The 25,977-nt window shown below is 38.6% G+C and overlaps 2 protein-coding genes across 18 annotated transcripts in view; one reads left to right on the forward strand and one right to left on the reverse strand.

Annotated features, from left to right (window-relative positions):
- Positions 1-18,035, reverse strand: part of CEP63 (centrosomal protein 63) — a 64,195-nt gene extending 46,160 nt beyond the window's left edge. For 2 of the 16 annotated variants that reach the window (XM_032265959.1, XM_032265970.1), the window contains exons 1-2: positions 15,172-15,192; positions 9,297-9,365 (exon numbers count right to left, since the gene is read on the reverse strand). In XM_032265959.1, coding sequence (XP_032121850.1) covers positions 9,297-9,340 — 44 coding nt within the window. In that variant the 5' untranslated portion in view covers positions 9,341-9,365; positions 15,172-15,192. The other 14 variants (XM_032265908.1, XM_032265918.1, XM_032265946.1 and 11 more) reach the window with 14 other exon arrangements.
- A 69-nt stretch (positions 18,036-18,104) lies between these two features.
- Positions 18,105-25,656, forward strand: ANAPC13 (anaphase promoting complex subunit 13). Of its 2 annotated transcripts, none has more exons than XM_032266030.1 (3): positions 18,105-18,310; positions 20,459-20,584; positions 24,627-25,656. In XM_032266030.1, exons 2-3 carry the CDS (start codon positions 20,486-20,488, stop codon positions 24,750-24,752), a joined length of 225 nt encoding a protein of 74 aa, XP_032121921.1. In that variant the 5' UTR covers positions 18,105-18,310; positions 20,459-20,485; the 3' UTR covers positions 24,753-25,656. The 2 variants fall into 2 exon arrangements, with proteins under 2 accessions (XP_032121921.1, XP_032121910.1); XM_032266019.1 differs by lacking the exon at positions 18,105-18,310 and adding an exon at positions 18,322-18,451.
- Positions 25,657-25,977: the final 321 nt, after the last annotated feature.

Genomic DNA, 25,977 nt, shown 5'->3' on the forward strand with positions numbered 1-25,977 from the left:
CCAAGCACTTTGAAGGCCAAGGCAGGCAGATCACCTGAGGTCGGGAGTTCAAGACCAGCCTGACCAACATGGTGAAACCCCATCTTAAAAAAAAAAAGACCAAATTACAAAGGTAAACAATAAAGGAAGAAAGAAACAAAGGATATACAGAAGCAATTAACAAAATGACAGGAATAAGTCCTCATCTATCTATAACAACCCTGAATGTAAATGGTTTAAATTCCCCAATTACCAAATAAAGAACGGATGAATAGATAAAATGCAAGACCCAACTATAAGCTACCTAAAAGAAACTCACCTCATCCATAAAGATACACATAAACTGAAAATGAAGAGATGGGAAAGATATCCCACACAAATGGAAACCAAAAGCATGCAGGAGTAGCTATTCCTATATCAGACAAAATAGAGTTTAAGTCAAATAAACACAAAAAGTGACAAAGTCATTTTATAATGAAAAGGGATCAACTCAGCAATAAGATATTACAGCTGTATATAACACCACAGCACACAGACATGTAAAACAAATATGAGAGCTAAAGAGACAGAGACAGACTCTAATACAATAATAATTAGGGGCTTCAATACCCCACTTTCAGCACTGGACAAATTATTTAGACAGAAAATCAACAAAGAAACATCCAGCTTGTTCTACACTATAGACCAAAGAGACCTAAAGACATTTACAGAACATTTCATCCAACAGCTGCAGAATCCACACTCTTCTCTTTAAGCAAACAGAACATTCTCCAGGATAGACCATATGTTAGGCCATAAAACAAGTTTCAACAAATTTTTAAAAATCAGAATCACATCAAGTGTCTTAGACCACAAATGGGAAAAAGCTAAAAATCAAGATTAAGAGAAACTTTGGAAATGGTACAAATACATGGAAATTAAACAACATGCTCCTGAATGACCACTGGGTCATTCAGTGGCGAAATTAAAAGGAAGAAATTAAAAAGTCAGTGGAGAAATTAAAAAGGAAATGCAAAAATTTCTTGAAACAAATGAAAATACAACATACCAAAACCTATGGGATACAGCAAAGGCAGTGCTAAGAGGGATGTTTATAGCAACAGATGCCCTACATCAAAACAGTACAAAGACAAAAAAAAGACTGAAATCACACCAAGCATCTTCTCAGACTACAGTGTAATAAAAATAAGAATACCAAGAGGAATTCTCATAACCACAAAAATACATGGAAACTGAACTTGCTCCTGAATGACTTTCGATAAACAAAAGGCAGATATCAAAAAATTATTTGCAGTGTTAAGAAGAAAGTTTACAGCGCCAAACACCCACATCAAGATCTCAAGTTAACAACCTAAAACAACGTAATGTCACACCTAAAGGAACTAGAAAAATAAGAACTAAACCCAAAGTTAGCAGAAGAAAAGAAGTAACTAAAATCCGAGCAGAAATAAACAAAACTGAGACAAAACCAATGAAGTAAACAGATGGTAACAAGATTGATAGACTGCTAGCTAAATTAACAGAAAAAAAGATCCAAATAAGTACAATCAGAAATGATAAAGGTGACATTACAACCACCAATCCCACAGAAATATAAAAGATCCTCAGAGACTACTATTAACATCTCTATGTACACAGGCTAGAAAATCTAGAGGAAATGGAAAAATTCCTGGAAACACACAACCTCCCAGAATTGAACCAGGAATAAAGAGAAAAATTCCTGGAAACACACAACCTCCTAGAATTGAACCAGTAATAAAGAGAAACACTGAAAAAATTAATGAGTTTCAAAATTGAATCAGTAATAGAAAGCCTACCAACCAAAAAAAGCCCCAGACCAGATGGATTCACAGCCAAATTCTACCAGACAGATAAAGAAGAGGTAGTACCAATTCTATGAAGAAGAGGTAGTACCAATTCTACTGAAACTATTCCAAAACACTGGGGAGGAGGGATCCCTCTCTAACTCATTTTATGAAACCAACACATCTTGATACCAAAATCTGGCAAAGATACAATAAGAAAACTACAGACCAATATCTCTAATGAACACAGATGCAAAAATCCTCAACAGAATACAAACTGAATCCAGCAGTACATCAAAAAGATAATCTATCACAATCAAGTGGGCTTTATTTCTGGGATGCAAGGATGGTTCAACATAGGCAAAATCAATAAATGTGATTCGACACATAAACAGAATTAAAAACAAAAACCATATGATCATCTCAGTAGATAAAGAAAAAGCATTCAATAAAATCTAATATCACTTTATGTTCAAAGCCTCAACAAACTAGGCACAGAAGGAACTGACTTCAAAATAATAAGTGCCATCTATGACAGACCCACAGCTAATATCATACTGAACAGGCAAAAGTTGAAAGCATTCACCCTGAGACCTGGAACAAGACAAGATGTCCACTCTTGCCATTCCTACACAACCTAGTACTTCATGTCTTAGCCAAAAGGCATTCAAATAAAAAAAGAAGCCAAATTACCTATCTTTGCTGATGATATGATTCTTTACCTAGAAAACCCTAAAGATTCTACCAAAATGTTCCTAGACCTGATAAACAAGCTTCAGTAAAGTTTCAGAATGCAAAATCAATGTACAAAAATCAGTAGCATTTCCATGCACCAATAACATTCAAGCTGAGTCCTAAATCAAGAACACAATTCCATTTACAATAGCCACACATTAAAAAAAAAAAAAAAAAATCTAATCCATCTAACCACAGAGGTGAAAGATCTCTACAAAAAGAATTACAAAACACTGCTGAAAGAAATCACAGATGACATAAACAAATGGAAAAATATTCCATGCTCATGGATTGGAAAAATCAATACAGTTAAAATGGCCACACTGCCCAAAGCAATCTATCGATTCAATGCAATTCCTATCAAATTATTGTCTTTCTTCACAGAATTAGAAAAAACTATTTTAAAATTTCTTTGGGACCAAAAAAGAGCCCAAACAGCAAAAGCAATCCTATGCAAAAAGAACAAGGCTAGAGGCATCATATTACCTTACTTCAAACTATGCTACAATGCTATAGTAACCAAAATAGCATGATACTGGTACAAAAATGGACACACAGACCAATGGAACTAAACAGAGAACCAGAAATAAAGCTACATATCTACAACGAACTGATCTTCAATTAAGTTGACAGAAATAAACAATGGAGAAAGGATACCCTATTCAATAAATGGTGCTGGGAAAACTGGCTAACTGTATGAAGAATGAAACTCAACCCCTATACCTCTTCACCATATGCAAAAATTAACTCAAGAAGGATTAAAAATTTAAATGTTAAGACCTCAAACTATCAGAATCCTAGAAGAAAATGTAGGAAATACTCTTCAGGACATTGTCCTCGGCAGAGAGAATTTATGACTCAAAAAGTTATGTCCTCAAAAGCAAATGCAACGAAAACAAAAATTGACAATTGGGACCTAATTAAAGAGTTTCTGCTCAGCACGCACATACGCGCGTGCGCGCACACACACACACACACACACACACACACACACACAATCAACAGAGTGAACAATAAACAGAATGAGAACATATTTACAAACTATACATCCAACAAAGGGTTAGTATCCAAAACATATGAACAGACACTTCTCAAAAGAAGACATACCGGCCGGGCGCGGTGGCTCAAGCCTGTAATCCAAGCACTTTGGGAGGCCGAGGCGGGTGGATCACGAGGTCAAGAGATCGAGACCATCCTGGTCAACATGGTGAAACCCCGTCTCTACTAAAAATACAAAAAAAAAATTAGCTGGGTATGGTGGCACATGCCTGTAATCCCAGCTACTAAGGAGGCTGAGGCAGGAGAATTGCCTGAACCCAGGAGGCGGAGGTTGCGGTGAGCCGAGATCGCGCCATTGCACTCCAGCCTGGGTAACAAGAGCGAAACTCCGTCTCAATTAAAAAAAAAAAAAAAAAAAAAGAAGACATACAAGCAGCCAACAAACGTATGAAAAAATGCTCAACATGACTAATCATCAGAGAAATGCAAATCAAAACCACAATGAGATACTATCTCACATCAGTCAGAATGGCTATTATTAAAAAGTCAAAAAATGACACATGTTGTTTAGGCAGTGGAGAAAAGGGAACACTGTTAGTGGGAATGTAAGTTCAACCCCTGTGGAAACCAGTTTGGAGATTACTCAAAGAACTAAAAATAGAATTAGAACTACCAATCAATTCGGCAATCCCATTATTAGGTATATACTCAAAGGAAAATAATTCTACCAAAAAGACACATGTACTCACATGTTCACTGCAACACCAATCACAATAGCAGACATAGAACCAACCTATGCGCCCATCGATGGTGGACTAGATAAAGAAAATGTGTTACATACACACCATGGAATACTATACAGCCATAAAAGAAAACAAAATGTTCTTTGCAGCAATGTGGATGTAGCTGTAGGCTACTATCCTAAGCAAATTAACACAGAAGCAGAAAACCAAATACTGCATGTTTTCACTTACAAGTGGAAGCTAAACACTGAGTACACATGGACATAAAGATGGGAATAATAAGCCAGACATGGTGGCTCACACCTGTAATTCCAGCACTTTGGGGGGCTGAGGTGGGTGGATCACTTGAGGGCAGGAGTTTGAGACCAGCCTGGCTAACATGGCAAAATCCCATCTCTGCCAAAAATACAAAAATATTTCGGCATGATGGCACGTACCTGCATTCCCAGTTATTTGGGAGGCTGGGGCAGGAGAATCACTTGAACCCAAGAGACTGAGGTTGCAGTGAGCCAAGATCACACCACTGCACTCCAGCCTGGGCAATAGAGCAAGACTCAGTCTCAAAAACTAAAAAAATAAAGATGGGAACAATAGAGCAAGACTGTCTCAAAAAAAAAAAAAAAAAAGATAGGAACCTGGAGACTCCAAAAGAGCACAAAGGTAGAAGTCAAGCAAAGCCTGGAAAACTATCTATTGTGTACTATGTTCATTATTTGGGTGATAGGATAAATAGAAGCCCAAACTTCAGCATCACAAAATACATCCTTGTAGCAAACCAGCACATGTACCCCTAAATCTAAAAAATAAAGAAGTACGAAGACTTCAAATAAACAATCTAACAATGCACTTTGAGCAGCAAAGCAAGAACAAACAAAACCCAATTAACAGAAGGAAAAAAATAACAAAGATCAGATCAGAAATAAACAAAATAGACCAAAAAATACAAAAAAACAATGAAACAAAAAGTTGGTTTTTTAAGAAGATAAAATCGATAAACCATTAGCTAGACTAACCAAGAAAAAGAGAAGACCCAAATAAATAAAATCAGAAACAGAAAAGGCATCATTACAACTGATACCACAGAAATATAAAGGGTCATTAGAGATTATTATAAACAACTATATGCTAACAAATTGGAAAACATAGAGGAAATAAATTCCTGGACACATATAACCTACCAAGATTGAACCAGGAAGAATTAGAAAACCTGAAAAGACCCGTAATGAGTAACATGACTGAACCAGGAATAAAAAGTCTTCCAAGAGAGAAAATCCCAGGACCTGATGGCATTACTGCTGAATTACATCAGCTTCATAAAGAATAACTAACATCAATTCTTCTCAAAGTATTCCCAAAAAAATAGAAGAGAAAAATTTTCCTAACTCATTCTACAAGGCCACCTTTACTCTGATGCCAAAGGCAGACAAGGATACAACAAAAGAAAAAAACTACAGGCCAATATCCCTGATGAACACAGATGCAAAAATCCTCAACAAAATACTAGCCAACCAAATTCAACAACAGAACAAAACAACAATACAGCATGATCAAGTGGGATTTATCACAGGTATGCAAGAATGGTTCAATATACACAAATCAATAAAAGTGATACATCACATCAACAGAACGAAGGACAAAAACCATATGATCATCTCAACAGATACTGGAAAAATACTTAATAAAACTCAGCATCTCTCCATGATAAAAACTCTCAAGCATAGAAGGAACATACTGCAACATAATAAATTCCATATATGACAAACCCTCAGCTATCATTATACTGAATGGGGAAAAGCTGAAAGCCCTAAGAACTTGAACATGACAAGGATGCCTACTTCCACCACTCCGATTCAACACAGTACTAAAAGTCCTAGCCAGAGCAATCAGGCAAGAGAAAGAAATACAAGGCATCCAAATTAGAAAGGAGGAAGTCAAATTGTCATTCTTTGTGTACAACATGGTCTTACCTATAGAAAAACCTAAAGACTCCACCAAAAAAGTCTTAGAACTGATAAAGAAATTAAGTAAACATGCAGAATACAAAATCAACATACAAAAATCAGTAATGTTTCTATACACCAATAATGAACTAGCTGAAGAGAAATCAGAAAAGCAATCCCACTTACAACAGCTACCCCTCCCCCCCCCCCAAAAAAAACCTAGGATTAAATTTAACCAAGGACATAAAATACCTCTACAGAGAAAGCTATAAAACACTGATGAAAGAAACTGAAGGGGATACAAACTAATGAAAAGACATCCATGCCCCCAGATCAGAAGAATTAATATATTCAAATGATTATATCCAAAGCTATCTACAGATTCAATGCAATCTCTATCAAAATATCTATGACATTCTTCACAGAAATATAAAAAAGATATCCTAAATTCACACTAAACCATAAAAGGCCCTGAATACCCAAAGGAATCCTAATCAAAATGAACAAAACTGGAGGTATCACACTACCTGACTTCAAAATACACTACCAAGCTATAATAACCAAAACAGCATGGTACTGGTATAAAAACAGGCACATAAACCAATGGAACAGAATAGATAACCCAGAAATAAATCCACATATTTACAGCCAACTGATTTTCAACAAAGTTGCCAATGATATACAAAGGGGAAAGGATGCCCTATTCAATAAAGGGTGGTGAAAAAAAAATACACATTCACATGCAGAAAAATGAAACTAGATCCCTATCTGTCACCATACATTAAAAAAAAAAATCAACTCAAAATGGACTAAAGGCCTTAATGTAAGACCCAAAGTATAAAACTACTAGAAGAAAACATTTGGATTGGGTACAGTGGCTGATGCCTGTGATCCCAACTACTCAGGAGGCTGAGGCAGGAGGATTGCTTGAGGCCAGGAGTTCAAGACCAGCTTGAGCAACACTGTAAGATCTCATCTCTGAAAAAAAAAAAAAAAAAAAACCGTTTTTAAATTAGCCAGATGACATGCCTATGGTCCCAGATACTTGGGACACTAAAGCAGGAGAATCACTTGAACCAGGAGTTTGAGGCTACAGTGCTGCTGTACTCTAGCCTAGGCAACAGAATGAGAAGGAAAATATAGAGGAAATACTTCAGGACATTGGACTAGGCAAAGATTCTATGGCTTCAAAAGCACAGGCAACAAAAACAAAAATTCACAACTGGGAATCAAACTAAACTAAAAGTTTTTGCCCAGCAAAGGAAACAATCAAGAGTCAAAAGGCAACCTGCAGAATGGGAGAAAATATCTGCAAACTATTCATCCAACAAGAGACTGAACATCCAGAATATACAAGAAAAACAACTCAACAGCAAAAAAAAACAAAAAATCCTATTAAAATATCGTGCCTACTAGATTTGAAAAGACATTTCTCAAAAGAAGACATAATGTATATGAAAAAATGCTCAACATCACTAATCACCAGTTAAATGCAAGTGAAAACCACAATGATATCATCTCACTCCAGTTAAGATGATTATTAAAAAGACAAAAAAAATCAAAATGCTGGGAAGGATATGGACAAAATGGAACTCTTATATGCTCTTGGTGAGAATGTAAAATTAGTACAGCCATTATGGAAAGCTAAATCGAGTTTTCTCAAAAAACTAAAAATAGAACTACCATATTGTATATAGCACCCTTAACATAAGCAACTCCATCTTAGAAAAAGACTGCATCTTACATTTCAAAAGGCATCATGCCCTCAGAGACCAGATGTTCACCTAATCAATAAAGACTGCACCCAATCAGATAACGACATAAGCAAGCACAATATTTCACTATCAGTTCTTATAAGAAGACTCTGTGGCCACAAAAAGAGCAGGACTTTATCAGCTCAAAACAGCTGTCTTGATAAGACCCTGTCTTGCTGTCACTTGATCAGCATCTGGCATCTGTAGCCAAAGGCTCTTTCTTGCAAGATGTTGACAACCGTCCAGATCAGGCCAGAATACTCTCTTTGTCCACTTCCTCTCTTTGGAGTAGTTTTTTAGTGCCCCTCTTTTTTCTCTATCCCTTTTCTCCTGTTAAATGTTACTTTGCTTGATCTGGAATGTTTAATCTGTAACATTTACATATGTTAATTAAATATCCTATTATGTATGCTTTACAATATTGAGTGAGTTGTGGAGAGGCTTGAGCCTGTATGCCTATGGCTCTGACTATCAAATGAACTGGTGGTACTAGGGGGAACTGCCTCCTTGGGAACTCCATGTAGCTTGTGCCTTTTATGACTGAAATAGCATGAATAAAAGTTTGATCTTGTAGAAAGACACAAACATGTACAGACCTGGGTATGTCTGACCTTGCACCACCCATAACACATGTGATCCAGAAAGCACACTACTGGGTATCTATCCGAAGGAAAGGAAATCAATATGTGAAAGGGATACTTATACCCCCATGTTTGTCATGGCACTATTCACAAAACCCAAGATATGGAATTGACTTAAGTGTCCAACAGCATATAAATGGATATCCATAATGGAATACTATTCAGCCATAAAAAAGAATGAAACCCTGTCATTTGCAGCAACATGGATAAAACTGTAGGTCATAATGTTAAGTGAAACAATAGGCACAGAAAGACAAATACCTCATGTTCTCATTCATATGTGGAGTCTAAGAAAGTTGACCTCATGGAGGTAGGAGGTAAAACGATGGTTACCAAAGGCTGGGAGGGGGTTGGGGGTGAAGAATGTTTGGTTAATGGTTACAAACATACAGTTAGGTAGAAGAATATGTTCTAGTGTTCAATAGCACAGTAAGATGACTAGTAAATAACTAGCACAGTAGAGTGACTAGCACGGTAAGGTTCCTTAAATTTTAACAATTTACTATATATTTCAAAGTAGCTAGAAGAACTGAACTATTCCCAACACAAAAAAAGATAAATGCTTGAGCTGATGGGTATACTAAATACTCTTATTTGTTCATTACACATTATATGTATGTATCAAAGTATCACATGGACCCTATAAATATGTACAATTATATATCAACCAAAAAAATAAATTAAAAACAAGCAAACTTACCCACCATGACCTCGATTTTTCATTCCTTCTAACAAAGCCTCCATCACCAAATCCCCTTTGTTTTGGCAACTGACAAAGAAAAAAATATCAGTCATGAGAAAATTCATTTCTTCAGTTCTAACATTCTAACTTACATCTTAAGAATGTGAATGAAAGCATACAAATAACAATGAGAAAATGCAGCACTTCTTAAGATGACTGTAAAAGCAGTCAAAGAATATCACTTCAGGAATATTAGGAACAAATATACTTCAGACTCTAACAGAATAATTTTAAATTATCTGAATTACCGTTGACACCTTCTCCTCGTAGCTGCTATCAAATACCCCACTGTTCTCTGCCTAGTTCCTAATGTATGGCTGGGTGGGGGTGGAGATGGGATCTCTCTAGCAGAGGGATACTACATGAACCCCCTTACAAAATGAGAAATTGAGTTCACGCATGTCACAGGGAAAGTTCGGCATTTTTTTAAAAAAGAGATAGTATAAAAAATGTGAAGTACACTGAGATTAAACTCTTTGGTCCATCATGGGAAAGCCTGCTTGGCCCAGAAGATAGGCTCAAAGAGCTTCCTGCAACATTCTCTCTCCACTGAAAGGCAGCCACAGGGCCCTCCCACCTCTGCACTTCATTTGCTCCTAGTGCTTAATAGGTTCTTTCACAGGAGTTACACTACACTGGAAGTGAGTTTTTTACAAACTATTTTTCCTTAGTAGACTATTCATCCCTCCAGGGCAGAAAACCAATTTTATTCATCTCTGCAGCCCCAGAGCTCAATGTAGCATTTCAAAATGGCACGTGGCAGATTCTTTTGGCTGAACTTATCTCCCCTTCTTTTTTTACCTACCCTCTCGCCCATGCAAACTGGTCATAGCTGGAGGACTACACGAAGGGTCTTTTCTCTGGGGGACTAGAGAAAAAGGAGAAGGGAGACAGAAGAATGCCATATAAAAGGCAAGATACGGTCAGGTATGGAGACCGCTTGAGGTCAGGGTTTCGAGACCAGCCTGGCCAACATGGTGAAACCCATCTCTATTAAAAATTTAAAAAAATAAAAAAATTAGCCGGGTATGGTAGTATGCACCTGTAGTCTCAGCTACTCGGGAGGCTGAGGCAGGAGAATTGCTTGAGCCTGGGAGGTGGAGGTTGCAGCAATCCGAGATCATGCCGTTGCACTCTAGCCTGGACTACAGAGAAAGACTACATCTCAAACAAATAAATAAAATTTAAAAAGGGTAAGATATACCATAAAGAAAGGTGAGAGTGAGAAAGGAAAGAAGACCCTTAAACTCAGAAGTGCTGATTAGTAGGTCCTGTACACTTCTCATCTTTTATCATAAATCTTCAAAGTGTTCAATGTCAACCCACTTTTGACTCCTGAGAAACTGCTTTTTCCTCAAACCTTTAGACTATAATCCACGACTGTGGTGTAGAGCTTCTGCCCCTGGGCTAAACCGCATCTAAAAATTATATTGCTCTAAGAAGTAGACTTATTTTACTCAACACATAATTCAGTGTTTACTAACAACCAGATATATAGTGATGAAACATATGGCCCTTTTGAACGTATTAATAATCTAGTACAAGACAGAAAAAATGAGCCAAAAAGGCTTTCCCAGTGTGACAAATATAGTGAGAGGCATGCCTAGGGTGTTCCACAGATACAGAGGAGAATGAGAAAACTGGAAAATACAACCACTGTACCTTATTTGCATCTATTTCTAAAGATACTAACAGAGTATGATATTATTCATGCACAAACGTAACACGGAGGATTTTTTTCTAGTTGGTTTATCCCACATATTATACCAAAATTGCAAAAATAAAAACCTAAAGAAAAAGTTTCCTATGTTCTATTCCACTTTCAAATCACAACACAGTCAAATTACAATGCAACCAAGATTCCATGTTTCGGTCCACTCTAGGAGAACTGGGAGGCAGTACACAGTCTACACAGTACTAAATAGAGACCCAGGATACAGTCCTAGTCTGCAGCTAACTAGCTTTATATTCTTGGACTTGTTTTAACATCTGTAAAATGAAGGGCATGAAAATATTATCTAAAATTTCTTCCAGTTTTTTCATAGATTCTAATAACCAATTAAATGTCCAATGTTAGTCACACACTCCTGACCACCACACATGGATACTTATTAACATGTAGGAAAGTGCTATTCTTATTGACAGTGCTATCACAGTTGTTGAAAATTATCATTAGTAAAATTATACTTATTTAGGTCATGCTATTCTTAATATACTTAGTAATATAAATATATTTTCTATATGACTATTATTAAATAGTTAATATATTTATGATAGAAGTTAAAAGCTATTGAATGTTCAACAGCTGCCTTGTAGACATTGTCTAACTCAATCTTCACAACACTCATAAAAGACAGATACTATTACTTTGAGAAAACTGAGGGTTAAACTTGACTGTGATAAACTACAAATTACAGTCTTGGATTCAACCTGGACAGTGTGGCTACTGAGTCACAACCAATGTGCAATTTTTATATATTTTATGATATTCCATATCTTAAAATATATCAGCATATCTTTTGGATTGTGTCTTGGCAATAAAAAAAAAAAAAAAAGAAATTAAACTGAAGTACAACATCACTACCGTGGCCACCAGGTGGCAGCAGCACAATAATGAAATAGTCACATAAGAAATACCGCCAGTTTAGAAATCAAAATGGCCTAAGACAGAGATTCCTGAAAGGAAGTAGACCAGCAACATCCTCTATGAGAAATAAACTTACTAATGCGCAATGTGTTTCTTTAATAATACCTTCACCATCTGCCTGAGTAGTGCCAAACACCATGAGTTCTCAGAATCAGGCAAATAGTAAGGGCTGACTTTCTGTGGATGTTTGTCATCTGAGTTGCTCATAACTATTATCACTGATTCTTTTTCTAACCAACCTGACCCTCATTCAACTCTATACACTATGTCATTTTGATTTCTTCTTTGCATGTGCCATACAACAATGTAAATTTAGATATTCTTTGTATTTTAAATACAAATTAAAACATTGTTTGATAATCTGCTACTCTTTGCCACTACCATGCAATACTATTGTGATTAAATGGAAAATGTATACCTCTACCATCAGTACTATCTTATTCATTTCTGTAGTAAGAACAAAACATCAACAAACAGAACTTATTAATTGTAACTCTCCTTTGGAATGAAGGTAGTTTTAAATCAATGAAACCTGGAATTGTGAAAAGAAATATAAGCTTTTTCACCAAATGTGGGGAGCAAGTAAAGCACACTTTAAATTAAATTTAAGGGAAAAAAGAATACAAATAGAATGTCTTATAATAGACAAATCTTTTAAATTCATTAACATAGACTTTATGAGCTAGAAAGCACTTCAGACCTCTAATTTAACCTTATCATTTCACAGATAAGAAAAAATATCAGAGTATATATCCAAGTTCAAATTATTCACCAATGGGACACAGGAAGAAAATAAAAACTCCAGGCATAATTATGAATAAATGTGTACATACTAAGAGAAGGGATATGCCTAACCTTCAAGTCTAAAGGAGGATAACAATACTCTCTGTCCTTTTACCTGTCTTGGTGTTGCCGTAATTACAAAGCTCTATGGTTGTGTCAAACATACCATGGCCAGTAAACTACGGCTGTTCCGATGAACAATCGATATTACTTAGCATTTTCCAGAAAGGCTCCTATTTGAAATGATACCAGTAAATAAAGTATTAGAGAAACTTTTCAAAACATTAAAGTTTTTAAAAAATTGTCGAAACTGTAATTCAAAATCCAGGAAGAATAATGAGAAAGTCTGAAAAATAGGAGTACATAAAAACAAACTTTTATATGAAAAAATGCCATAAGCAAAGTTAAAGGACAAATGACAACAGTACTTGAAAGTTTTACCAAAACAATTTTACCAAAATTAATTTTACAAACAATTACCAAATATATAAGGAATTTATATAAAAGATTAGGGAAAAAAATCTATAAAAACATGGACAAGAGATATAAACAAGCAATGCACAGAAAAATACAAATGACCTTAAATATATGAAAAGACACTCAACCTTGTGCATAAGAGAAATACAAATTAAAACTACAATAAATTACCCTTTCTTCTGTATCAGATTAACCAAAAATTAAATGTTTGATAATATACTCTGATGACAAGGCTGTGGGACAACAGGCACTCATATACATTACGGGTAGGAATGCAAAATGATACAACTACTATAGAGGAGAATTTGGTAATATCTAACAACTGATATATGCATTTACCCTTTTATACAACATGACCCTTTTTTTTTTTTTTTTTTTGAGACGGAGTCTTGTTCTGTCACCACGCTGGAGTGAAATGGTGCAATCCTGGATCACGGCAACCTCTGCCTCCCGGGTTCAAGTAATTCTCCTGCCTCAGCCTCCTGAGTAGCTGGGACTACAGGCGTGCACCACTACGCCCAGCTAATTTTTGTATTTTTAGTAAAGATGAGGTTTCACTATGTTGGCCAGGACAGTCTCGATCTCTCAACCTTGTGATCTGCCCAACTCGACCTTCCAAAGTGCTGGGATTACAGGCGTGAGCCATGTGCCCAGCCGCAACTTTTAAGACTCTGTCCCACAAGTTCATTGGCAAAACAACATATACATAGGGATATTCACTGCAGAACTATTTGTAATAGCAGAAAATAACACAGGTATCTATCCAAGGGGACGAGTTAAATATTCATCCACCAATGGAGTATTATGAAACTGTAAAAAGGAACAACAATCTCTACATTTTTCTAGGAGGGGATCTAAGGGAATCACTAGGTGCAAAACATAAGATGGAAAACAGTACACATAACACCACATTTTATCAGAAAGAAAGGTGTGTTTGTCCATGTATATTTGCTTTTAGGTACATGTTTTTTTAAAGGAAGAATAGACCCAAATCTAGTAAAAACAATTATCTGTAAGGAAGAAAAATAAGCAGAGTGGAAGAAACAGAGATGAAAGCTAAATTGTTTTATGGGTACTTGTTTTATGGGAATTATGCTAAGGTTTTGCATATAAAAAAACAAATCAAAATGGGAGAAAAAGCAGTACTGAAAAATCGGAAGCAAAATAAATCAACTACCAACTAGCTATCAATCTGACAGGCTAACTATACAATAAATTACTTCATATGCCTTTAAAATACAATAATTTTACTACACACTTCCCCAGAGACATATAAAATAAGAGTAAAAGAGAATTGCAAAGAAATCCTAAGCACTATTCAGGAATCATATTGATAATAATAAAATGGGCTGCGAACTCGAGACTGTTATATATGACATGGGATGACGAAAAAAACTAACTCTATTAATGGCACTAGGTACCAAGATTTTCAGAAGAAAAGATACAAACATAAATCAAATATGTGGCAAAAAACTGTAAAATTAAGTTTAAACTTTGGAAAATTAAACATTAAATGTTGGAAACAATGGGAACTCTGCATATTTGCTTTTTAATGTATAATATTTTCTAACTCTGGCCACCATAAATCCTAGAACCCATGACTAACCGAATAGCAAGAACACCTCTTCCATCTAGACTGTGGTCTCCAAATACTATCTCAGACTCAAATGAACCAGGACTCTTTGGAGACCAGAAATCTGTAAATCAGCCAGGAAAATTATTTACCAGAAAGCAAGAAAATTACCAAAGCTATTGGTCATATCAAATAGAATAGGAGCCAACTGTAAGGCACTCTCACTGGCCAAAGATGAAACAATTTAAGTATTAACAACACAACTGCCTTATGTTGAAACAGTCAAACTATATTATAAAGTCTATAAGTGCATGAAGATAGGTTTACAAAAAGGCAAAAACCCTCATGGTTACCTTTGGAGGTTGCTAGGCCACCAACTCATTACTGTAGTCTGAAAATAGAGGGAAAGAATTAATCATTTTTCTTGCCTTTCCTGTACAAATTGTATTTCAGTGTAGTCAAACAGCTGATAAGAGAAAGTTCGTCATAAAAGATTCTCAGCTGATAAATATTGAAGAAATAATAGAATTAGATAATCACTACTTTGCAACCCCTAATACAATAACTGATACAGGCAATATAACGCCACAAAAGGACTTCACCATTAAATGAGAGTCTTGGGGAATTTCACTGTGGGTGGACGGAGCCAACTACACCTAAACCCAATATAATGTTTAATCTGAACATCATAAAAGGAGAAACAACTCAGACACTGCTTCCCTGATAATTACACAGGGAGTATACTGCATCACCTGTGAAATTTTCTGCCCACTCCTCCAACTACCCCAAAAACAAAACAAAATAAAGGTGAAATTTGATCAGGCTTCTAGATCAGTGCTGTTCAACAGAACTTTCTGCAATTACGAAAATATTTTATAACTGCACTGTTCAAAGAGTAGTCACTAAGCAATTTGTGGCTACTGAGCACTTAAAATGTGGTTAATGCAAGTTGGGAACCCCTAGTTTAGAAGACATAAAAGCAACATACATACGTGTTAAAGGATACTGTGCAATGCAATCTGCTAAATTTAGAACTGTAAGGAAAAGTAAGGGCTAGTCCCATAGCTATAGCTATGTGGAAACTGTTACAGATTAAAAGATGTCAAATGTGTTATCACCCAAACGTAATAGGCAGATGTGGGATTTTGGTTCAAACAAGCTAACTGTAAGAAGACATTTAGGAGAGAGTTGAAGAATTCAGAATCTGACTGGATATTGACATTAAGGAATTTTTATTAATTTGTATACGTGTAATGACAGTATTGTGGCTTTGTAAAACTGAAAAAAACCTAGCTGAGGGGGGTGGGTGCTAAAATAACATAAAGATCAGAGATTCAGTTCCTGAAACCTTATGTCAATGTTGGCTTTAGCTGAATTTCAAGTCAAGTAGACATTTTTTGAAAGCAGGAAGCTATGACAGAGTGGACTACTGATGCTGTCACCATCTGCCAGCACAACATAAATGAGAACAGAAAGGACTAAGAAAAGGTCTTCCACCTTTTAACGCGAGGAAATGGCATCAGTACAATCAACATAAATAATTTTTACAACTTTTAGATTTGAATCTACATACATTTTTAAAAGGCAGTGTGCCTGTTTATAAATCTCTACCCCATTTTAGTTTCAGAGCCTTTTTTACTACCCTGATCACTGATAACTACAGTCAAAAAGATCAAAATAAAAATTGATCTAAAAATCATACTGCATTCCAAATAATATACACACTTTATTATATCATTAAGCTACAGCTAACAGAAATATAATCAAAGATCCTTATGATTTCCTCTTGTCTAATAAAAGCAATCACATGAGGAACTGTATAAATACAGGGCTTCTACCCTACAATACTGCTTTTTCAAAGGAATAAATTCTTTTGTTCAGTTTAATCGGACATAAGGCTCAGGGAAAACTATTTTATGCATATTAGTGTACGGTGCTGAAAGTATAAAAGATGACTAGTCTGTGACATCACAGTCATCTTTACTCTCCTGATGTCGTAAGGGACATAAGAAAAAGCACCTTATAAGCCTAGATGTACTGTCTTCAAGAATCTCCATGATTAAAGTGTTCCTAAGAAACTGTCCTTATTTCTTTCCATCCCTGATTTGTGTGCACGCAGCCGTTAGTTGAGGGTTCTCCAATTTCAGTCCACGATATCTGCCACATTGCTGTACCTCTTGTACTAACATAACCGTTTGAACCAACTCACTATTTTAAAAGCTGCCAATCTTAACATGCCACCCTAAATGAGCGGGTCCCCTGTGAGGTGAATGAGTAGTCCCAGCTGCGCTAGCTAGACAGCAGCCCGGGCAGCGAGGCGGCGCTGGGGTCCCTGCGCTGAAAGGGATGGTGGGTCTGCCAGGGAAAGTGAGTCCTGGCCGCAGCACACCGGCCCACCTGGCCACCCTCTGAGGTGCGCCCCACCACCCGGCCTCTGCGGAAGGGCTGACCACCTGACGGAGCCGAACCCGCGCGCCGGACCGCACCATGCCCGACAGCGCCAAGCCAGACTCCGCCGGTCTGCGGGGCGCAGCAGACGAGGTCGAGGGGCGGGGCTCGGAGGCGGACCCGAGCCGGCGGGGACGCGCCTGGTGACTCGCAAGCTGTGGCGGGAACCGGCCGCAAGCCATGAGGCCACGCAGCCAGGGTCACCACGGCAGCATGGGCCGCCTCCAGACCAGGATACGCCCGCCCCTTGCCCGTCCGACGTGCGCACAAGCGGTTACAAGGCTGCCACAAGCGCGCCCCCGAGCTTTTCCCGCCGTTACCTCGGACCGGCGCAGCGCACGCGCGCCACCGCCAAGCAGACAACTAGCCTCTGCTGTCGGCGCGTTCGTCCCGCCCACTGCCCCCACACTTTTAATTGAAACTCTTCTTCAGACTTCCCCTGCCCGCAAGAAAATGGACTCACCCACATCCGGGAATCCGAGGGAAAAGCGTGGGGATTAGTGATGCTGAGGGAGTGGCCTCAGGAAGCGTCAGCCGCTTGTGCTGGATAGCGGTAAGGGTTTCCAGCGACCCCGGTCTAGGTCTTAGGGGCGCAGAAATGCGTTCGTTCCTCAGTGTCAGACTTTCCCTTATTCCCATCGGCTGAGGTCGTCACTTTAAACTCATAGCCATTTCCCTTACTGCACGTTGCGTCGGGAGGAAAGGGAATTGGGTGGCGCCTCCAGACCTCCCCATTCGCGCTTCCACGTTTGGCACCTCCTGCCTTTGGCCGGAAGCCGCGGCTGACGGGCGGCCTCACGTACGGTGCTGACGGTGGTGGCCTGCGAGGCTCATTTCTAGCGAGGAACAAGGCTTTCCTGCCTTGACCTTGTAAATACATGTTTATAAAGCTGTATATATAATACATAGAGATTGATAAGACATACTCCTGTTCCGGGAAACGCAGGCACCGCGTGTTTGGAAAGAAATACAGCTGGGCTGTGTGACAAGCTCCCCAGTTTGTGCCCTGCTGTGTGCTCAGGGAACTGTGCGACCCTAGGAGGGGTAGGTACCGGGACCGCGCTCAACCTGGGGTTTGGAGGCGGCCTCCTACAGGAAGCTCCCTGGGACCTAAGATTTTTAGACTGGGTTCACTGGAATAAAAAGGAAGAGAGAAAAGAACATTGCAGGCATTGGGACTGTAACGTAAGAAAAGTTTGTTCAGGACACAGTGGTCGTACTGTGTGACGAGTACTTGGGACGGTGGCTGTGCCCTGGGCATTGATTGTCTTGATGCTTCCAATCCATCCGGTCCCTTATGAGTGAAGGCACCTTTGCGTTTAACCCTGGAAATGGGATGTTGACCTCCAAGAGCTGACGCCTGCGTTGATCTTGAAAGGAAGAGTAGCATTAGTGACGTGGAAAAGGGGGTTTTAATTGCCAAGGCTGGAAAATGTGACACGGTTGGAGGTGTTTGGAGAAGGGACAGGTGAAAAAGATTGAGGCCAAACTGGAAAGATCTAAGAAATCATGGGTAAAAAATGTACCCGTAACATTTGGAGACAATAATACCTGAATAGTTGATCACAAAGCTGACCTAGCTTGTTTAGAAGATTAAGTTAGGACAAGAAACAAGAGTTCAAGGATAGAAGACCTATGAAGCTCAAGTGATTTGAGAAAATTTTATTAAAAGGTGGAAAATCTGTGTGGGCCTGGGGAAATCAGATTTGGATCAGCTGAGGAAAGTGAGAAGGGTATCCCAGGAGACAGAGCAGCAAGGACGAAGGAGTAGCAGCAGGAACGTGGGGAGCTTTTGTAAGACAGGGACTTCAAAAGTATAACCGAAACTTCATCTTGCTTTGAGTTATCCACTGGGTAGTACTGGGTTAATTACTGAGTATTGGATTAATTAAGGCCTCACCTGGCTCACCAGTGATAGAAGTAGCAGGACATATTTTGCTGAACTTTTGCCCAGATCCTTATCATGGGGGTAAGAACCCTTTCCCACACCAATTTGTGTACAATTTTTGCCAAGGAGTAGGAATATCTTGCAGTTATCCTATGGGGGACATCTGTGAGCCATTTTTACAAAAGCTTCCACCTGCTTTGGCCCAAACCTCAGCATTCTTAAGCACAGGAGCTCATGAACATACTGAGATAACACTGGAGTATACCAAGGGACCAACTACAGACCTGACACAAATCCTCAAGGCAAGACAATGTCTGAAGTTGAGCTTGTAAAGGAAATGGCTTTATTCCTTAAAAGAGCATCCAGGCTGAGCTCTGAAAAGAGTACCTCCAGGTAGTGGGTTCCACCCTGCTTCCCCAAAATTGCTTCTTCTGTGAGTCTCCATAGTCTCAGAAACTGAGAATACCTTTGGTGCCAGTGGCTTCCAGGGTTTTTGGATTGTCACTTAGTAGCAGGGAGCACCCATAGGATGATGCCTGTGATGAGTCAGGGCCCAACTTTGGAAACAGGGAATCCAAAAGTATCCTCCAGGCTAGCCAGCTTTTTGGATTAGATTATAGCAGTTTTGGAGAAAAATGGGGTATCAGCCATGGCCAAAGAGCTAAATAAGCAGCCTGACCATTTGGGCCAGAAATTGAAGGGAGTGTAACGTTAAGAATTAGAGGAAGGAGCTACCCCATAGGGAAGCAGAAACGAGAAACGAGCAATGCCAGGTTCTACCACTGTTGTTCACCTAAAAGTGCTTTGTTCAGATCTCAGCCAGGGTGCTGTTTTAGGAAAGGAAGCAGTTTCCTTTCCAATGTGTTCATGTGGCTCCTGTGCCTAAGAATGCGGAGGTTTGAGCCAAGGGCTAGAAAGGAAACTTAGCAGGCCATTATCAATCAGGGACTCATCAAAGGCATCACAAACAGGAAAAGGTGAATGTTCAAGTTAGTAGAGAAGAGCTACATTTGGATGCAACATATTCATATTTCAGGGCCTCAGTTACGAATGTGTTGTTCTCCTGTCACACTCTATGACACTGGTCTGTCAATTGGGCCATGTCTGTCCAGCAAACACTATAAAGTACATATCAGCTGGGCTTGGAGAGAAGAACTGTGATCAAAGTAGTCACCCAGCCCATATGAGAAAATGAACCTCTTTCCAAAGATGGCCTCAGGCTAAGAAGCCTGGAGAATCCTAATAGTGGGTTATACCATCTCCTCAGTCTTCATCTTTAAGAAATAACCTCTTTGGCTTTCAGAATTTGACAAGATCAAAGCTGCAGGAAAATGGACAGTGAGGTTCAGAGAGATGGAAGGATCTTGGATTTGATTGATGATGCTTGGCGAGAAGACAAGCTGCCTTATGAGGATGTCGCAATACCACTGGTAGGTTATGATTTGAGCTGAGGTTGGGTTAAAGGTATTGATCTGGCAGTAACTAGTGGAGGAGGGATATCAATGGAAGATAAACTAGTGTGGCAAAGAAATCAAAGCTGTGGAGTTCTCTAACTCTAGAAGTCTCTGGAGAGCATCTAGTCATGTGTTTTATTTGAAGAAAAATTGTGGTTCAGGGAGCTCACATGGCCAGGCCAGTTAGGAGTCATGCCAGGATAGATCCCAGATTTTCTGAGCCATGTTCTGTCCACCACACGAAAACCAGAGAAACCAAATAATAAGAGTTTAATGCACAAGATGGGAGGAGCAAGAAGCAGCAGCATATGAGCTCTGTTTCTTACTTTGCTGCCTGTGGCTCATCAGTCCCTTGTCATTTTTAGAAACTCACATTCTTGGAGCATATACCTATCTTAGGATCCCTGGAAAATATTCAGAAGATACCTGGGTACTCTTTTGCATTTAGGCCAGCAGCATTCTGGAATACTCTTCTTTATCTTTGGAAAACCTGCTGCAAGGAGTTTGTTAAACGTCATGTAATAAGTGATCCAAAAGTTGTTTATACAAATGTTTATTAAAAATCCCATTTATGTCATAGAGACCTAAAAAAAGGAAAACAAGGGACTTTAAAGCATGCCAGCTGCCCTGAGAAGAGTAGTTAGTATTAAATAAAATATAATTTACAGTTAGAATATCTGCTGCTGCTGTTTCCAAAGAAATGAGAGTTCACCCATATTTTTCATTTAAGAATAAGACATAGTAATATGTTCAATGAAAAATATACATAGCAAACAACAAGTCATAGCTTAGTTCAAGCCTAGGAAAATAGTCAAAAGAGAGAGCATAATAAGAATTATAGGTGTCATTTATTGAATACCAGTTTTATGCCATGGACTGAGGTTGAAAATATACATTATCTCCAATTCTTAAAACAACTATGTGACAGAGGTGCTATTATTCCCATTTTATAGGAAAAGAATAGGATCAGAAAGGGGAAATTGCCCAAAGTCTGGTAGCAGATAACTAGGACTTCCTATATCATATGCCTAGGTCTGGGAAGTTCCAAATCCTGTCTTGTGAACTTTTGTTCATTCATTTATTTGACAAGCATTTTTTTGAAGCCTACTGTGTGCCATAAGACTTTGTGAACATAAGATATCGTTCCTGCTCCTGAGGAGTCTAGAAAGGCAACATTTATAGATAAGTAATTATAATAATAAATATTGTAAGTGGGGGCATGAACAGCCACATCATATAGGAAGTGGCTGATTGCCTGGTGGGCATCAGAAAGGCTTCTGAGAGAATGTCAAGTTTAAGCTGGGTCATAAGGAAGGACCAGAAGTTTTGTGGAGGTAGACAAGGGTACTGCAGCAGAGGGGACATATGTGTAAAGGCCCAGAGGTTTGAAAGGCTTTGGGAGATGGTGAGTCATTCAGTGTGGATGTAGAATACATTTGTCACATAAGTAGGCTGAAAAGTTGGGCTTGGATCAGATTGAAAGTGGTATTTGATACCACACTTAGACCTCATCCTCAGGATGAATGGTCTTAAAAGCAAGACTGGGCTGGGCACAGTGTCTCACACCTGTAATCCCAGTGCTTTGGGAGGCTGAGGCAGGTGGATCATGAGGCCACCCAAAGCGCTGGGTGTGAGATGAGGAAACCCCGTCTACTAAAAATAGAGAAATTAGACAGGCACGGTGTAATCCAGCTACTCAGGAGCCTGAGGTAGGAGAATCACTTGAACCCAGGTGGCAGAGGTTGCAGTGAGTCAAGATCATGCCGCTTCACTCCAGCCTGGGCGATAGACTCCATCTAAAAAAAAAAAAAAAAAAAAACAAGAGTGTTATGCTCAGATTTGGCTTTTGGAAAATCAGTTTAGCAGCATTGTTAGAGATGGTGTGACATGGAGAAAGGAGCAATTGAGACCAATTGACAAGCTATTATAGTGGTCTAGGCAAGGGAGGAGGGCCTGAACAAAGTCAAGAAAATAAAGGAGACATCCAATTCTGGAGAAGTTTACCACACAGACTGGGGAACATTTGTGTGGCAGGGGATGAAGGAGAGGGAAGTTTCCCTGCTGACTTCCAGGTGCACTTGGCTTGGCCCTGCTGCTAATTCATACCTTTCACTTGTCTTGTGATTCTAAGGCTATGTGTATGCCAGTAAGGTTTGCTGCATAACAAATCACCCCAAAAATTGTGGCTTAAAAGAATAACTGTTTATTTCATTATTGTATAGCTCAGCTGGGAGGGACTTCTAGTCTGTGCCAGCTCGGTGGATCCCTGTCGGGCCTGCTTGTGTTGTGCAGGCAGCCAGCAGACTGTCTGGAGGCTGGGTAATCTAGGTCTGTCTCACATCTGGCAGTTAGCAAGCTGTCCGCTGGGTGATGAGGTGACTAGGCCATGGTCTCTGGTATCCAGCAGGCCGGCCCAGACTTCTCAGTCTCAGGGTTCCAAGAGCAGCCTGAGAGGAAACCATAGAGCTTCATGGAGCTTAGGCCAAGAACTGGCCCACTGGCATTACAGCTTCATTCTTTTGGCCAAAACAACTCACAGGGCCAGTCCAAATCCAAAACTGGGGAAATAGATTTCACCTTTTGATATGAGTAGCTGCAGAGAACTAAGGGCATTTTTACAGTACACCATAACAGATGCATTGTGTTTATGATACATTTATTTTTGTTTCCCGGTCATATATGCAATTTTATATGTTGGCATTTATTGCAAAGAACAATAGACACCAAATGAAAGACACATTATTTTAGAAAGCATACCACAGATAGGAAGAAATTAAGCCAAGTTGCCTGCTTCTGAATTAAATAATTCATTAACCAAGGACCTAATTAATTTTTGTCATCTATAAGTAATTATTAGGACTGAACTTTCTTGTTAAGTTTAAGATAATATATTACTGCTTTACAATAAATGATAGCTCTTTTCAATCTGTTCAAGTATGTCTGAATCTGTCTTATAGAACAAGATGTATGTGATTCAAATATAGATAAGTAAATATCATTTAATTTATATTGAGCATAATTTTAAAGGGGAGAACATATTCACATACTGAAAATTAGAATCTAGTGGAAAATTTTAAGTCTGGATATTACCTAATAGTTTGCTAACCATGAAACAAAACATAAATTAAGATAATTGAAATATATTGGTATCAGTGAACTCTGTTACAAAGTAGAGCTTCAGTAGTAATACAGTAAGTAATTGATTCCAGATTCTACAGCAAGTGTACCCCATGACTTAACCATTTTCAGAAAATTACTGGTAGGGTGTGAATTGGTCACTTGTGTTATTTTGTTTCCGTTCTCCACCACTAGGGGGAGGTCTCATCTATTACAGTAGTTGCATTTTCAGTATTTCCTGCGCCACCTCCATTTTAATTATAATACAGATGTGGGAGGTCCAGGGTAATTTTTTTTGATACATTTCTTGTGTCTAAGGAATATGCCAACAAACTAGTATTCTTTTAAAGCACATTCCCCCAAAAGAAGATTTAGTATTGGCTCTTCTCAGTGTTCCTAGCCACTACTAATAATAGCAAATATTCCTTGAGCACTGGATACTCTACACAGTGCTCAGCACTTATCTAGATTACCTCACTTAATCCTTACAGCAGTCCTATGAAGTGATGGCCCTTTTTTTCTCCCATTTGCCAAGGAGGAAACAAAGTCCCCAAGGGTTTGTATACCTTGCCCAAGTAACCCAGCAAATGGGAAAGTTGTGGTCTTGTATCCTAAGTTGGCTTCCAAAAGCCTCTGCCCTTAACCCTTCTCCCACACTGCCTCCTTCACAAATGTCAGAGTCAAAATGCCCATCATCCCCTACTGAAGAAGGCCCAGGCCATGTTTGAATGATACTTCTGATATTTTTCTCACATGTATGATTTCAGCTCTTTCTTTAGAATACGTGTATCAATGATATTGCCTGTTCCTAGGAACTCACAAGCTTTAATTCTAAGTGTTCTTGAGTTCCAAGAAAATGCAGAATAAATTGCTGTTCCGAATTTCCATTGTACCTTTTCAGAATGAGCTTCCTGAACCTGAACAAGACAATGGTGGCACCACAGAATCTGTCAAAGAACAAGAAATGAAGTGGACAGACTTAGCTTTACAGTACCTCCATGAGAACGTGCCCCCCATTGGAAACTGACACTTGGCTCCTTTCTTGCTGACGAATTTTCTAAAAGTACACAGATTAAAAAATGTTTTGTTTCAGTCTCCTACTTCAAATCTTTGAGTAATAAATCAGCACTCAAAAATGTATACCCTTTTAGTTTGTGGTAGCAAAGTACAATGTGAAAATGTTCACCAGAATGAGAAATAGATTTCTCAGTAATGCTGAATATTTGGCTCTTTAAAAACTCTTCCTTGAGTAGCTTGTATTTGAACATGATTAGTTAAACATTTGCCTTTACCTCTGATTTTGCTTTGCCGTCAAAGTTTAACACCTACCAGCTACTTAGGTGTGTCCTGTAACACAGGTGATTGGAGGTATGAGAGGGAAAGGCAAAGAAAAAGGAAGCAGACACTAAGAGAATTATTAACTTCTCATACTCCCCCACATTGAGAAGCATTCGGAGTGGATTTAGCCTGTAGTTGTTGTGATATGCAGATATTCCAATCTTTGGTTACTGGCATTCCTAAGATTCTTCATGGTGTTTTCAAACTTTGGATGAATTTACAGATTAGAAAGATAGCTGACAGTTACCTCTGTCCTCCCTACAACTTCCTTTTATGCTGCTGGAAAGGATCTTTGGCTAGGTGAACCACTAGTTTTATTCAGTAATGGCATTTCTTATTTTCTCAAAGCCCGTTCAGATATAACCACACCACTGTGGAATCAGCATTTAGTTACATATTTGTATAAGAACCTGTATTTTGAAAAACACATTCATGTATATTTATTTCCTGGAATTATTTGCCTGGTAAACAGTGTTTTTCATGTTCTCTGCCTAGATTTAAACTCTGTGAGAAGCAGCCCTGGCTGCTTGTATCTGTATCCCTTGTTGAAACTCTGAAAATACTAAATAACTAAAATCTCTTCTCATCCTTTTTATGCTGGGTCTTTTTGTTTACCTAGCCTTTAGGAGGAAAAGGTACCTGAAAAAACAAATGAGCTTATTTCATGTTTTCAATCAGAAACATAATTTTCACAGCTATCCTATAGTGCAAACACATCCAAGCTGATTTCTTCTCTCCGCATCAGTAGTTCTCCCTGGAAGGCATTCATCTTCAGAATCAAGGCCCCAAGGCACCAGTCCCTTCAATAAGCAAAGAAAGACAACCTAATAGAAAAGAGAATTATGATGTTTAAAAAATAAAATTATACCAACAGGAAAAGCTTTTCAAACAATTAAAGTACCTAGAATGCTACC

The sequence above is a fragment of the Sapajus apella genome, unplaced genomic scaffold (genome assembly GCF_009761245.1).
Source record: "Sapajus apella isolate SASKATOON/1434 unplaced genomic scaffold, GSC_monkey_1.0 scaffold4, whole genome shotgun sequence".
Classification (NCBI taxonomy): Eukaryota; Metazoa; Chordata; class Mammalia; order Primates; family Cebidae; genus Sapajus; species Sapajus apella.